At 35.8% G+C, this 15,388-nt stretch overlaps 1 protein-coding gene across 2 annotated transcripts in view; it reads left to right on the top strand.

Annotated features, from left to right (window-relative positions):
* Positions 1-15,388, top strand: part of LOC150107113 (TBC1 domain family member 12-like) — a 223,581-nt gene that overhangs the window by 50,315 nt on the left and 157,878 nt on the right. For both annotated transcript variants that reach the window (XM_090391005.1, XM_090391004.1), the window contains exon 3: positions 12,114-12,269. In XM_090391005.1, coding sequence (XP_090247131.1) covers positions 12,114-12,269 — 156 coding nt within the window. The remainder of the gene's footprint in view (positions 1-12,113; positions 12,270-15,388) is intronic.

Below are 15,388 nucleotides of genomic sequence, written 5' to 3'. Positions count from 1 at the left end.
ATAATTAACTGCTTTATTTGGTCTACTTTTTTTTTTCCTCTATGGAACAGAAACATAGACAATAAATAACACAATAGAAAAATTTATACTTTTGAGATGCAGACATACAGATGAGCGATGAAGATCTTGTGGATTCAGAAGAGAAATAAAGTTTTGGAGATGATAGGTATTAAATTGGAACTAATAAAGAACATACAAGAAAGAAAAATAATGTATGTGTACTGAGTTGAGATCAATAGAATAGTATATCTAATAGGATGTTGTTATAGTCCAGGGAATATGAAGAGCACTGATTTGAAATGTTTAGCCCACATATGGCCATTCCCCAGGCTGGATCCGGCCCTCTACTTCTTTTGATCCAGCCCTAATCTATTTCAGCGAAGTTGGTCTGATTCATGGTGGGAGAAAACGTGGTGTGTTCTACTAACTCACATTAAGCTGACGTCATATGACTTGTGCAAAACACACTGTTTTCTCTAACCAAGGTCTCTTTCTCACTTTGACTAGCAGTGTGTGTGAATGTGTTACAACATGTCAGTTCTGTACTTGCGTTGGTGTTGTGCTTTGTTCGGTGCCTGCATTGATATTATGTTCTGTTTGGTGCCTGCATTGATGTTGTGTTCTGTTCAGTGCCTGCGGTGTAGAAGACAGTTTTGTTTGACAGTTCTGAATATCACTTATGAATTTGGGACAATGTCAGGGGTTATTGCAAAAAAAAAGTAGATGCAGAGAATTGTCAGTTTCAAGACAACTGGAGGGAGGATTATTATTTTATTCTGAATAAAGGCTTGCCTGTATGTTTGCTGTGCAATGAATCCGTATCCATCAACAAAGAATACAACTTGAAGAGACACTTTACTTCGAGACATGCAGATCACCCAAAAATTGATGGACAACTACGAAAAGATGAAATACAAAAGTTGAAGAAGAACTTGGATACCCAGCAGCAAATGTTCAACAAGCAAAGAATGCAGCACCACAGCATTGTCAAAGCCAGCTTTGGGGTAAGCGAAAAAACAGCTAAGCATTTTAAGTCATTTGGTGAAGGAGAATTTTTCAAAGAATGTCTGCTGAATGTTGCAAGTATATGTCCCGAAAAGAAAAAAAGACTTTGAGAATATTCATTTGTCGAGACGTACTGTTGTCCGACAAATTATAGCTGATGATATCAAAAAAAAGTTTAAAAGAGAAGATTGCTAGATTGGAAGCATTTTCAATTGCTTTGGATGACAGCACCAATGCCTCTGATACAGCACAACTAGCAATATTTATTCGCGGAGTTGATGTGGATTTCAACATCACAGAAGAATTATTGGCTCTTCGGCCGTTAAAAGGCCGAAGATGGAACAACTACCAGTGAAGATATATTTGAAACAGTCAGCACAGTCGTCGAGAGATTTGTGCTTAAATGGAGTTCACTATCTGGCATATGCACTGATGGAACCCCTGCAATGGTTGGTGCACAGAAGGGATTTATTGGAATAGTTCATGAAAGAGCAATAGAACTACAGATCCATCTGGAAAATTTAACAAATTTTCACTCCATTATCCACCAACAAAATCTGTGTGCAAAATCGATTAAATTCACAAATACTAGTAGCAAGGCAAAATTTCATGCCGGCTGGGGCGTCGCCCGGTTAAACAAGGCCCCCGTTGTTTTCGCCAGGGAACTAGGGCGAACAGCGAAAAGTCAGCTACTGGAACAAATCTGAAAACAAACCCCAACTCAACATCACCAGAGTTAAAGATCGGTACTATCAACGTAAGAAGCCTGAATGGCAAAGAAATGGAGCTAGCTGAGGAATTAGATAAGTACCAGATCGACATAATAGGGGTGACTGAAACAAAAAAGACCAAAACTGGTGAGATCTTTCTGAGCAATAAATACAAAATGTTATATTCAGGCAATGACAATCAAGGAAAAGGAGTAGCCATAGTATTCAACACAAAATACGAGGCTAATCTTCTTGAATGGCAGTCAGTCTCAAGTAGAGTAATGTGGGCAAATATGAGAATGGGGAACTGGACAATGAGACTTATTTGTGCCTATGGTCCCACAGAAGGTTCTACTAAGGTAGAAGTGGAGGAATTTTTTGAGGCTTTAGAAAAAGCAACTGACACAATGAAAAAGGAAAAGTTGGTCCTTGTTGGGGATCTAAATAGTAGAGTAGGAAATGATTGTGAGACATACAAAAATATTTTGGGAAAATTTGGAGAAAAGAGCAAAGCTAATAATAATGGCAAATATCTGTTGGATTTCTGCTCAGGACATGGACTGATTATTACTAACACCATGTTCCAACATAAAAATGTGCACAAATTCACATGGAGAGAAGAGGCTAGGAATAAGAAAAGTCTCATTGACTATGTTATTGTTGATAGTGATGTTTTCTCCCTGGTGCAGGACACCAGAGTGTACAGAGGATTTGAAATTGGAAGTGATCACTATTTAGTTTTGAGCAGGATAAAATTGAATTTCATATTGAAAAGAATAACATGTAAGAAAGTTTTAAAGTGAATAAAAGTTGAGCAGCTCTCAGATGTGAACTGTAGACTAAAATACAGAAATATTATTGAAAAGAAAATGAAAGAGTTTGAGAACAGGAATCAAACCTTGGAGATTCAGTGGCAAACTCTGAAGGAAACATTGATTGATTCTGCCAGAGAGGCATGTGGTGAGGTTGTGTGCAAGGATAAAAAAATCAGAACTCCCTGGTGGACACAGGAAGTTAAAGAGGCAGTGAAGGAAATGAAGAAAGCATATCAAAAGTTCCTGGCAAATAAGTCAGCTTGTGCTCTTACAGAATACAGAGACAAATGTAAGAAAGCTAAACAGTGTGTAAAACTAGCTAAACAAAAGTCATGGGAGGACTTTGGCAAGAATATAGAAAATAAATATCAAGAAGGTGGCAAAATATTCTGGAGGTTGTTGAAGAAGCTTAGGAATGGAGGAAAGAGTGCTGTAAAAGGAATTAGAGATGATAAAGGTGAAATGAAAACAGGAGAAAAAGATATCCTTGAAGTATGGAGTAATTACTTTGAAAAACTGCTAAATGGAACAAGCAGTGATGACAGCACAGTGATAAAAAACACTGACCAGGCATGCAGTCAGGAATACATATCCATACTTGAAGTAGAAAAAGCCATCAAAGGTTTGAAATGTGGAAAGGCAGCAGGAGTAGATGATATTCGACCAGAAATGCTGAAGTATGGTGGTATAATAGTCTTACAGTCGCTGCACTGCATAGTTCAGAAAGCCTGGACAGAGGGACGAATTCCCGATGATTGGAGTAGAGCTCTCATAGTACCCATATATAAAAAGGGAAATAAAACTGAATGTGAGAATTACAGAGGTATTTCCCTGCTGAGTGTTCCTGGCAAGATCTATGCAAGTATACTTGAGAAACGGTTGAGAAGAATTGTGGAAGAAAAGCTTGGTGAAGAACAAGCTGGATTCAGGCCAAATAGAGGCTGTCAGGATCAGATCTTCACTTTACGACAAATAGTCAAGAAAGCATGGGAATATAACAAAGATCTGTATTTAAGTTTTGTCGATCTGGAAAAAGCATATGACAAGGTACCAAGAGAGAAGCTATTCAATACTCTATAGTTATATGGTGTCAATATGGCATTATATCAAGCAATACTTAGTCTTTATTTGAGTTGTAAGTCAGCAGTTAGAATTGAAGGAAGTACAGGAATATGGTTTAATGTTAAATCTGGTGTGAGACAAGGATGTACATTATCCCCTCTGTTATTCATTATCTATATGGATCACATTATGAAGGAAAGTGGTATTAGACATGATATCAAAATTGGAGATGTTAATGTCAGCTCTTTGCTTTATGCGGATGATGTTATACTTATCAATAAATCCGATACAAGTCTGCAAGATTCTCTGACTAAATTGAATAACTGTTGTAATAGATATGGTATGAAGGTCAGCAATAAAAAGACAAAGACAATGAAAATAGGCAGAATCATTGAAAATGTCAACTGTGTTGTGAATGGAGAACATGTGGAACAAGTAAAACATTTCAGCTACTTAGGCATAATTTTTACTGAAGATGGTAAACTAAATATAGAAATAGACAACAGAATCAGCAAAGCTGGTATCGTGGGAAGTCAATTGAATAAATTCATATGGAATAAGAGAGAAATTAGTCAGAACACTAAATTAGCTGTATACTAGACTGTGTTCAAACCAGTTTTAACTTATGGATCTGAGAGCTGGGTCAGAAGTAAAACACTTGAGCAAAGACTAGAGACCGCAGATATGAGAGTCCTGAGAAAGATTAGAGGCGTGAACAGATGGCATCAATGGCAATATCATATTAAAAATGAGGATATTAGGAAAGAACTTGACATTGTCAGCATCCAGGAATGCGTTAGCAGAGCTAATCTCAGATGGTATGGTCACTTAAATAGAATGGGAGAGGAAAGATTAGTAAAACAAGTGTTCTCTGCCAGGTTGGCAGGAAAACGACCCAGAGGAAGACCAAGATATAGGTGGATTGATACGGTACAAGGTGCCTTAGACGATAGAAATATAAGATCTGATAATGTTGGAGTCTTGACAAGTAACAGACTGATTTGGAGGAAAATTGTAGATACGAAGTTAGAAATGATATAATTTTTTCATGTAGTGCTGTCATATCCTGTTACACCCCTTGAGGGTACATGGCAGGAATTTGATGATGATGATGATGATGATAGTAGTAGCAAGGCTTATACGTTGGTCAGACATAACTGGTAATTAGTTTACGGAATTAACAACGCATATAAAGTATATTAATTAAAGGTAACTTTAATGAATAACTTCTATATTTCGGCAACGTCACATTGCCATCTTCAGGAACATAAAGGAACAATGTGACGTTGCCGAAATATAGAAGTTATTAATTAAAGTTACCTTTAATTAATATACTTTATATGCGTTGTTAATTCCGTAAACTAATTACCAGTTAAATTCACAAATGTTATGGAAATTGTAGTAGCCAGTATTAACTTTATTAAGTCACGTGCACTTAATCACCGCCAATTTAAGGAGTATTTGGCAGATCTATTTTCGGATTATGGAGATGTGTCTTATTATTGTGAACTGAGGTGGTTGAGTAAAGGTAAAATGTTAAAACGATTTTATGATCTTAGAAAACACATTGCAGATTTTATGGATATAAAAGGAAACACAATTAACCAAGTAAAAGATGATGAGTGGGTGAGTGATTTAGCATTCCTTGTAGATGTCACTGGATACCTAAATGAACTGAATCTTAAATTGCAAAAACAAGGACAATTGGTTCATGAACTGCATAGACATGTCAAAGCTTTTTGTAATAAACTAAGATTGTTGGAAAGTCGGATAAGAGCTAAAAATTGTTATCATTTTCCTACTCTAGCAACTCATAAAAATAGCCCTTATAATTGTTATGGAGATGAACTGAAGGCACTAATAGAGCAATTTGATACAAGATTTGCCGACTTCAAAAACAAAGACTCCACATTCGCTATATTTGCTTGTCCGATGGATGCTGATGTAAATAATGTGCCAGAAAACTTACAAATGAAACTTATTGAGCTTCAGGTGGATTTAGTACTAATATCACAATTTAACAACATTGCTTTGACGGATTTTTATAAAATCTACAAATTTATGCGCCTTTTCAAGAAAAATCATTTGTCTTTTTGGCAGCACATGTGTGTGAACAGTTTTTTTTTGAGGATGAAATACAATAAATCAAAAATTCGGACAAGAAAAACAGACGAAAACCTCAAATTCTATGCGATTATCCTTAAGTAATATTAACATCAATATTGATAGTCTCGTAGTTGAAGTACAAGGCCAATCTTCACATTGAATTGTTATGTCGTTCATTATATTATAAAATTTATATAGAGCTTTATACCAAAGCATTATATTATAAATAAATGAAATATGAAGTAGCAACTTGTTTTAATTCATTTAATATTAATTTATTTTATTTAATGATTTGGTCCGGCCCTTGACTCGTAGACAGAATGATAATTTCGTCCCTGAACTAAGAAAGGTTGCCCATGCCTGGTTTAGACAAATTAGCTGGGCAAGTAAAAGGAAGATAATCCTAATGGAAGGTTTAATTATAGGGATGTGGATAAGAAAGGAAAGATGGTGTATTATAACAGGGAGAGTGCATTTGTTTAGTTTCTACGGGATAACTGTCTGAAGCAGCATGTGATTAAGGCAACACGAGGTTAATCGTTGTTGGATTGGTAACATCCTCAGGATGTTGTGAATGAGGTATTAATACTGCCACCTGTTGGTGAGAGTGATCTTGAGGTATTGGTTTGGAAGGTAGTCAAACAGGAAAAAGTTGTAAGTTCTATATTTGGAACTGTAAGTTGAAGCTCTGCAGTCAACTAGCATCAGCACATTGGGTTGATGAATTGTTCAGAAGAGATGTTGATAGTGCATAGGATATAGGCAGTATCTAACAAGCAATGTGCTGCATACCAAGAGATTAACTGAATAAATAAAGTAGGAGTGAGATGGATGAACAGTGAAATCGAGCAAGCAGTGTTACAAAAGAATGGGGAGACCTCCCCTCGATGAGTCTTGATAAACTTTGTGTTTCTTAAGAAGGACCTCCCACGATGAGTCTTTTTACTCCATGGAGGCCTGAATAATAATAAATAGTAGTAGTTTTGGAGCAAGTACAAGACAGTTTGTAGTTAACAGATGTATGAAGAATATAAACTGCAGACCAGAAAGGTGACAAGCATAGTTTAAAAATAAAAAGTAGAGTATGAGAGGAGATTGGCAAGTTGGGTGTTAGCTAATCCAAGGGAATTTTTCTGCTATGTGGCAGGCAAAAGGAGAAATGATTATGGCAAGTTGACACTGGTAGTTAGTTATTGTTGCAGAGTAACCACAGCAAATGATATAGTGGAATTATTTAATGAACAATTCATTATTTTGTTTCCTTTCTACATGTTGCATAGCATCATAGGGTGTGAATGATGCTGTGCAACATGTTAGAAGGGAGGTAAGTATTAGAAGAATTAAAGGTTAAAGAATCGGAGGTGTATCAAGTGTTTCTTGGGGTAATGTTAATATGGCTGTGGGAGTGATGGATTGCATATCGCCATGTATTTGTAAGGGATATACAAAAGAGATGACCATGCTCTTGACCTGGTTGTTTAATGAAAATCTTGCAGTGGGGAAGGTTCCTAAGGAGTGGAAAGAAGGCAAAATAATACCTCATGCAAGCATGGTTCTAGGACTGAAGTTTCCAATTATAGATGTGACATGCTTGAGGGTTTTGATGTTGGACCCTTACTGCTTCACTTATTTGTTAATGATACTTCATGTGGATTGACTGCAGGTCTTCAAATGTTTACTGATGATGCAAAGTTAGAATCATCAGGACTATTTGCTGCAGGAAGATTTGAATAGACTTAGTTTGGATAGATAAGTGGGGTTGTAGTTTTTAATTAAAAAATGCAAGATGTTATACGTTGGCTAACAGAGATATAAGACTATGTACTGTATTGGTGGAGCTGTACTTCAGGAAGTGGATGAGATTTGGGATCTTAAGATGATTGTAGACAATGGACTAAAGTTCTGAGGGCACATTGCAAGTATTGCAAAGACTGCTCATTGTGTTGCTACTATGATTAAAAAAGGGGAAAAAAGTACATTGACATGTAGGGATAAGGAGGTGGTGTGCCTCTGTATAAAGCAGTGGTCTGCTACGGATTATTGTGTTCAAATTTAGTCGCCTAGATTTCTTTGTGATTGGAAATCCTAGAGAGAGGTCCGAAGACAAATGACCAAAATGATATCAGGACTCTGCAGTGTTGGTTTTATGTGGAGAATTGTTCATGAGTGAAATGCATTTCTAGAGAGCATTGTGAATGTAGGGAGTGTAAATAACTTCAAAATCCATTAAGATAGACAGCTGGTTGAGTGGTACTCTCACGATGAGTCTGACTCCATGGAGATTTCTAAAATAATAATATTGTAAACCATGAAAGTCTTCAAAAAAGATCTATTAGAGAGAATTGAAGACAAACATAAGGAAGACAAAAAATATAAACAACTGGCTGGGCCTGAACTATGCAGAGAGCAACCCAAGAGAGAAATAATTGGAGATCCATAATAGCCAACCTCCTGGATGGAGATGATTGACACTTGATAGGACAGTCCAATTTTCCACTCTTCTGGCCATCCTTCAGAATCCATATTTAATTCAGAGATGGATAGAGCATGTCTGCTGTTAAATCTATCTGCTTTTAGTAGCTCATTTGACATGTCATCTATACCTTCTGTTTTTTGTATTTTACATTTCTTTATTTCCAATCTATCGGTTTTCAGTGTTTCTCTCTGTTATTTCTATTTCAGGTTTTTCTCTATTCATTATTTCTTTAAATCTTTTGGTTACTTTATTTCCTTCTTTATCTTTTTCTTACTTGCTATTTTTCTTGTTATATCACACAGAGTTTTAGTATCATTTCTATTTGCTGCAGTTTCTGCTACTTTTAGTAAATTTTCTATAAATTCTCTTATCTATCCTTGACTTCTTTGTATATTTCTTTATATTCATTTTGTTGCATGGTATTATTTTTTTCTTGTATTAATTTTGTTTGTTTCTTTCCTTCAATATTTCACTTTGTATATGAGGATACCTATTCTTTGTCTTTCTTTTTACTTTCTCCTAGTACTGCTTTTCTTTTTCATGGTATTGTTTTGATCTGCCCATATTTCTTTAGTACTCTTATGCTCATGTTCCTTTTGTCCAGTCTCTCTGAGATCCTGAAATCTATTTTGAACTTCCACTGCATACTTCTTTTTAGTTCCCATGTTTTTAAGTTCATTGATATTGTGTGCTTTATTTTTGTTTTTCATTTTCTTTATGGGCATCAGACTGATTTTTACTTTTCCCATTAGTAAGAAATGATTTGTATATGCATCTGCTCCTCTCATTGATTTAACATTCAGGAGGGATCCTCTCCATTTTTGTTGAATTAAGTTTTTTTGCTTTATGTTTAACCACTCAAATAGCCATATGAATAATTAATATATCAAAAAATATAAGCTTCATATCCATGCTATCTCATATATCCAAATATTATATTAACTTCAATGAACACTTCATATCCATCTAATTATTGATATTGATTGGATCAAGGCCATTTTGGTGGTTCAACATTGATATCCTTCTATTATAAGTTCATTCATCATGCAAACACATTTTCATTTTCCATAATGTCTCTTCCCATTATTATTTATTTTCTTGTGTAACTTCCTATTTTGGCATTTAGGTTTTCTGTTACTATCTTTTAGATTTGTTTCATTCATCCGTTACTCTTTTTTTGTACATATCATAAAATTCATATTTTTCTTTTTTTTTCTACATTATTGGTTGGTGCATATACATTTATTATGGTCACCTTGTAAAATTTTGAATTAAATGTTGCCAGTTTATACCCTTCTGTAACAGGTTTCCATTCAGACAATTCTTTTCTTGACACTTAATTTCTGCTCCGTTTGTATGCTTACTCTCTTCATTTTTGTTACCAGATTATATTTCTCCAAAACTTAATCAATCCCTGTTCTATTTCAATCCCCGATTCAGTTCTATATTATTTCATTTGAAGAGCCTCTGTAGCTCAGTCAGTATAGACAAAGCCTTTTGGTCGTAAAGCCCTGGTTTCAATTCCCGTCCATATCGTGAGGAACCTTTATCTGGTGTCTTTTAACTAAAGGTGATTTAGCTGGTCTCGTACTGAGGTAGAGTTTTTTCATCTGGAAACTCAGATGAAAAAAATCCATGTGTGTTTACAGGCCAGTTTGCCTGTAAACACACATGGATCTACTGTCAAAAATACATACTTAAAAATTCCTCATTGGGGTTTTTCAGTATGTATTTTTGATAGATGAGGAAAATTGGGGGAATCCCATATGATAACAACATTCTTTCATTTCTTTGGCTGTAATCTCTGCTTTTGTTGTTTCATATATTGTTTTTACATTGTAGCGTGTTTCAAACAGCTTTTCTGTCTCTTTGTTCTGTTTGGGTTTTCTGTTGTATTCCTTACTTTCTCAGCTTCTCCTGTGGAGGCTTTTACTAGGTAATATCATTTCCAACAACTTATCTCTTTCTTGAATGTTGTAATTGTATTTTGGTCAGATGTTGTGGCTTTGATTTCCATAGCAAGACTTTTGATGAGGATGGGTTTGCTAATTCAGTGTTTAATCCACACCACTTGATCCAGGCTTGGAACCAGCATGATGTGATATGATCCACACCATGGCTGGTTTCGTTTCTTTACAGCATTTGTAATATCTCTTGTTTATTTTGGAGGCCTTAAAGTTGATGTAAAGCAAGATTCCTGAATTAACTAACCTTAGTTTAAGTACTAAATGTAACACCATTTTGTGGGTGGTAATTGTATTAGAAAAATTAAAAAAAAAAAAAAAAAAGATTGGCATGTGCAGCAGGGTATGGAATGCAACCTTTCTTGTGAAATCTCATCCATTTAAGATCCTAAACCTGTCCTTCAATTATTGTGGATGGATAGGGTTTTTTAAACTATTTCAAGACTCCACTAAGCAGAGTGATTTTCACACCACCAAAAATAAATAAATAAAAAACAATCTCTCTGTCACCTAAAGACATTTATAAAGGTACATTGTCACAGTGGGATTTGAACCTATGGCTTGTTGTTCATGACTTATTTTTAATGGTATTAACAACACCAAACGAACTATTTTAGAAAAAGATGTTTTATTAATTGCTTATATTTTGCTGAATTTCAAATCGGCATGATCAAAGCAGAACACAGCATGTTTATGCAACAGTGAGTAAGTGATACAATGCACTTATAATAGACAAAAGATCTAAAGTCCTATTTTGGCACTGTCTAATGTTGTAAAAAAAAAAAAAAATACAGCTATATGGGAGTTGCTCTTAAGATAACATTCTCACAAATTTTTGGTAAATTAATGCAACCATATTTGTTCAGGCTAGGACAATTATTCTTAGCCATGACTGACTCAAAAATTAATCTTTTGGATCTGTAACAACTTCTAAATAGCACATTAATTTTCTTCCATCTAAGCCATGTGTGAAGGGGTATCCAAAGCGTGGTCTGCCAGTCCTGACTTGCCATAATAATGGTAGCAAATATATTTTTTATGTTCTTCCAGGCAGATGTTATCTCTTAACATCTGCCTGGAAGAACATAAAAAATATATTAAGAGATATATTTTTTACCCCTTCACACATGGCTTAGATGGAAGAAAATTAATGTGCTATTTAGAAGTTGTTACAGATCCAAAAGATTAATTTTTGAGTCAGCCATGGCTAAGAAGATCTCTTCTTCCTGTCTACCCACCCATAGTAGGGCCAAGTCAGTCACATACAACTTCATACCCTCCAGGGTGTGCTAGAGGGTGAAGTTTATCCTAAGGTGAACAGATCAGAGTTGCTAATTTAACATGAGGTTTGAATGTGGTGTGAAGGCCATGGTTCATTAGTACTATAGCTATCTTTTCTGATGTACCATTGACATAGGGAATAGAAATGGCTTGCTGGTTGGAGAACATATCTATCCCTTTGGCCATTCAAGCCTGCAGTCAGTTTAGAATTTGGTCCCTGCAGCTATTGAAATTGCAAAAATCCTGTTACTCTTAACATGAATCTGAGTTCTAAAACAATGTTTTCTCACAATTTTCACTGGTCGCCATATATCTTGAATTTATAAGTAGTCCTCTTAATTATTTTTGAAAGCATTTATTATGTGTGTGAATTTCTAGTAGGTTGTTTAAAATCATTTATATGTTATTTAAGGATCATACTACTGAGGTTCTTGTGTTTTATCAGATTTGTGTTAAGTTTATGGAAATGTTTAAGTTTATAGTGAAACAAACGTGATTATTGCATAATTCTTTATTCACTTACAATGAATGATAGAATTCGTAAAATATTATTATCTAAACTCTTGATTACTGTAGTGAAATTATCACTTTTAACTATTTTTATTTATTGGTTGAGTTGTTTTTAAGTGAACATATGGGCATTCCTGTTTCTGTTATTAATATATATATATATGCATTTTGTTCACATATACAGAAATCTTTTGCCCTGGAAGTCAAAAACTACAGAGCAATCTCATAGTAGGAAAGAAAGTACTTCAAGAAGCCCATCAGCCTGCTCATCAAGTAGCCGACGAAGTGAAGAATTTGCTCCCAGTTCTACTACAGCTCTGATTCTAGAAAACAGACCGCCGTAAGTTTTAATCACTATCATTTATATTGGCATTACCAATTCCTGATATGTACTTTTAGATTATACAGCATGCTGCAATATTATTACATAATGAAGTTTATTATTATTATGTGACACCTCCAGGGAGTCCAAGACTCGTCGAGGGAGGGAACCTACTCTACAGCTCTGTCTCTACTACTCAATTCACCAACTACAACGAACTGATCTGTATCTTCTGATACACTTTTTAGTCGTTTCTTTTCTGTTGCATGCCATTACTAAGTTTCTATCTAATTCCAGGCTTAACGTTTGGAACTTGGGTAACTGACCTGTATTCTGAATTGGCTGAAATAACACAAACTTAATAATACAAGATTGTAGTTGTGGTTCCTTATGGCATGTTATGTGAAGCTTTTGTCATAGCGAACAGTTAAAAGCCATCTACAAGAATAGCCTTAGCGGTATGAAAATAGGTACTATAAGAATAAAAGCATCAGATAGAAATTGAGCTAGCAGAGATGTTAGACAGAAATACAGTATTGACCATAATTGGTGTCACCAAGTTGGACTAAAGCAGATGACATCCTCTTAAATAATAAGTATATGATAATTTACTGAGGCAGTATTATGGATCAGATAGAGTAGTTATAGTGTTCAACAATAAAGATACATTTCTTGAACAGGGACCAGTTTCGAGCAGGGTAACATGGGAAATTTTCAAAATGGGGAAACTGGACTGTTATATGCATGTGGACTCAAAAAGGTTGCATTAGACAAAAGTAGGAGAATTTTTTGAATTATTAAAACAGGCAGAGGGCCTTCTTAGAACCCTAAAAAATCAGAATAGGAAATGAATCCCAGACACGCAAATCCTTTAGGAAAATTTGGAGGAAAATAAGCAATGCTAATAATAATAATCATAAGTACCTACTGGATTTCTGTCAGGACTAGTAAATGCTAACTTTGTTCCACCATAAAGATGTATATAAATTAACATAGTTAGAACACACAAGAAATAGGCAAAGTCTTGACTCGTTATCAATTCCACACATGAAAGATTGCAAATCCTATAGTACATCAGTACCATGCATGGACAGGTGGTCAAGTGGTAAAAGAAGGAACCTGTTATGTGTTTAGAACAACTTGGACTTATTTTCTTCAGGGAAAAACTGTTTGGGGGACTGTTCCAATATAGAGGTGGATGAGAAGGCAATGTATGTTTGGAGCTGGACTGTAAATAGATGTTGGCTAACAGTTGCTTAATTGTTTGCAGTTTTAAGAAAGTTGAGGAATGGTGACATCCAATTCAGCGGAAAAGCACCTATGAAAATACCTGTAAAAGAGATGTAAGTCAGCAGTAGAATGTTTGAGAAAGAGGCTAGAGTGAGGGAGAGAATAGTAATTGATTAATCAGATAGTCCTCTTCTGGATAGTGTCAAGCGTTTTTAAAGAAGTTTTTGGTGCACTATGGGAAAACAGTACTCTAGGGATGGCTGGATTTGGGATTTATATAGTATTAGAAGTTGTACAGATGAGAGAAGTAATGTCTTGAGTGGAAAAGGATACCTGATGTTTTGGAAGCAGAGGAGGTGGCCATAGATGTAATGTGCTTGTGCCAGGAGAGGCTAGAGATGTCAGTCAGTTCAGGAAGATGTATCTGATCTCAGTATCAAGTGATGGGTGGGAGAGTCTTCCTTGCATTAAATAAGACATGCTTGTGTTTTGGTACCAATGAAGTCGAGAAAGTTGTCCTCTCACTACTGAAATATGTCAAGATCAATGGTTAATGCACTGAATATGGAAAATTAGGAAGCATGACCACTGCATGATTTGTCAAATGGGAAGGAATGGTGGGTGAATTTCATGGAGGGAAGAATTGGAAGGCTGGGTTATCATTAGGTGCTTGGGAAATTGTGAAGGAATATTTGTTAGCAGCAATAATAAGTTGTATTCCACTAGTGAAGAAGAGAACACAATTTGGTGTAAAGTGGATGACAAACAATATTAAACAGGCACTGCATGTAAAAAAAGAGGCTATGGAAGAGATATAACGAGACAGGTGAAGAGCAGATGCAAGAATAATATAAGACACAGGCCAGGAGAGTGACTAGTATGGTAAGGAAGGCAAAACTGAAATATGAGAAGAGATTGGCCCTAAAATCCAAAGAAAATTCTAGGGAATTTTTAATGTGGCCAGTAGGAGGAGAAATGATTGTTGGAGAATGATATTGTGGGATAAAAATGGGAATAGAGTGACTGATTCAGAGGACACAGTGGAATTGTTCAATGAACACTTTATTGGTGTATTTCATCCTGAAGGAGTAAATTTTAATACTAGAGGGCAGGTTCGAAGTTTAGAGGTGCAGGAGGAGAGCATGTTCCAAATACTGAGTACTCTGGATGTCAGTAAAGTTGTGGGACTGGACGGTATTTCACCATGAGTTTTGAGAGAATGTGCTAAAGAACCGATAGCTCCTTTGACCTGGCTTTTCAGTGAAAGTCTGGCTATGGAAAAGGTGCTCAGGGAATGGAAGGAAGGTAAGATAGTGCCATTGCATAAGGGTGGTAGTAGACTGGAAGTGTCTAATTATAGGCCAGTTTGTGTGTTATCAGTAGTTGTTAAGATCTTGGAGAAATTAGTTAGGGATCGTATACAGCATTGGGCAGATGAGGGTAATGTTGTCTGTGAGAGTCAACATGGATTTGTGAAAGGGTGCTCTTGTTTTAGTAATATGTTAGCCTTTTATAATAAAGTTACAAGTGCAATAGATGAGGGAAAGGCATATACTGCCCTTTTCTTGATTTAGCAAAGGCATTTGACAGGGTGCCACATGATAAGCTGATATTTAAGTTGCAGCACATGGGTTTGGATGTCAGGTTGGTCAACTGAATTCAGGATTGGCTGTCTGATAGGTATCAGAGAGTTGTGTATAGTGGGGCAGTTTCAAGGAGGCAGAGGGTTACAAGTGGGGTCCCACAGGGCTCAGAACTAGACCTATATTGTTTAACCTTTATGTCAGTGGATTGCAGGGGGATATTCAGTTGTTTGCAGATGATGTGAAGCTGGGAAGGGTTATTAGTAATAGTGCAGATGTGGCAGCCCTGCAAGAGGATTTGAATAAGCTAGCAGATGGGCAAAT

This window comes from Typopeltis vanoorti, chromosome 4 (genome assembly GCF_054136105.1).
Source record: "Typopeltis vanoorti isolate ZY-2024b chromosome 4, IOZ_Tvanoo_1.0, whole genome shotgun sequence".
NCBI classification, from domain to species: domain Eukaryota; kingdom Metazoa; phylum Arthropoda; class Arachnida; order Uropygi; family Thelyphonidae; genus Typopeltis; species Typopeltis vanoorti.
The sequence above is the reverse complement of the archived record's forward strand: the minus strand, read 5'-3'. Positions and strand labels throughout refer to the sequence as shown.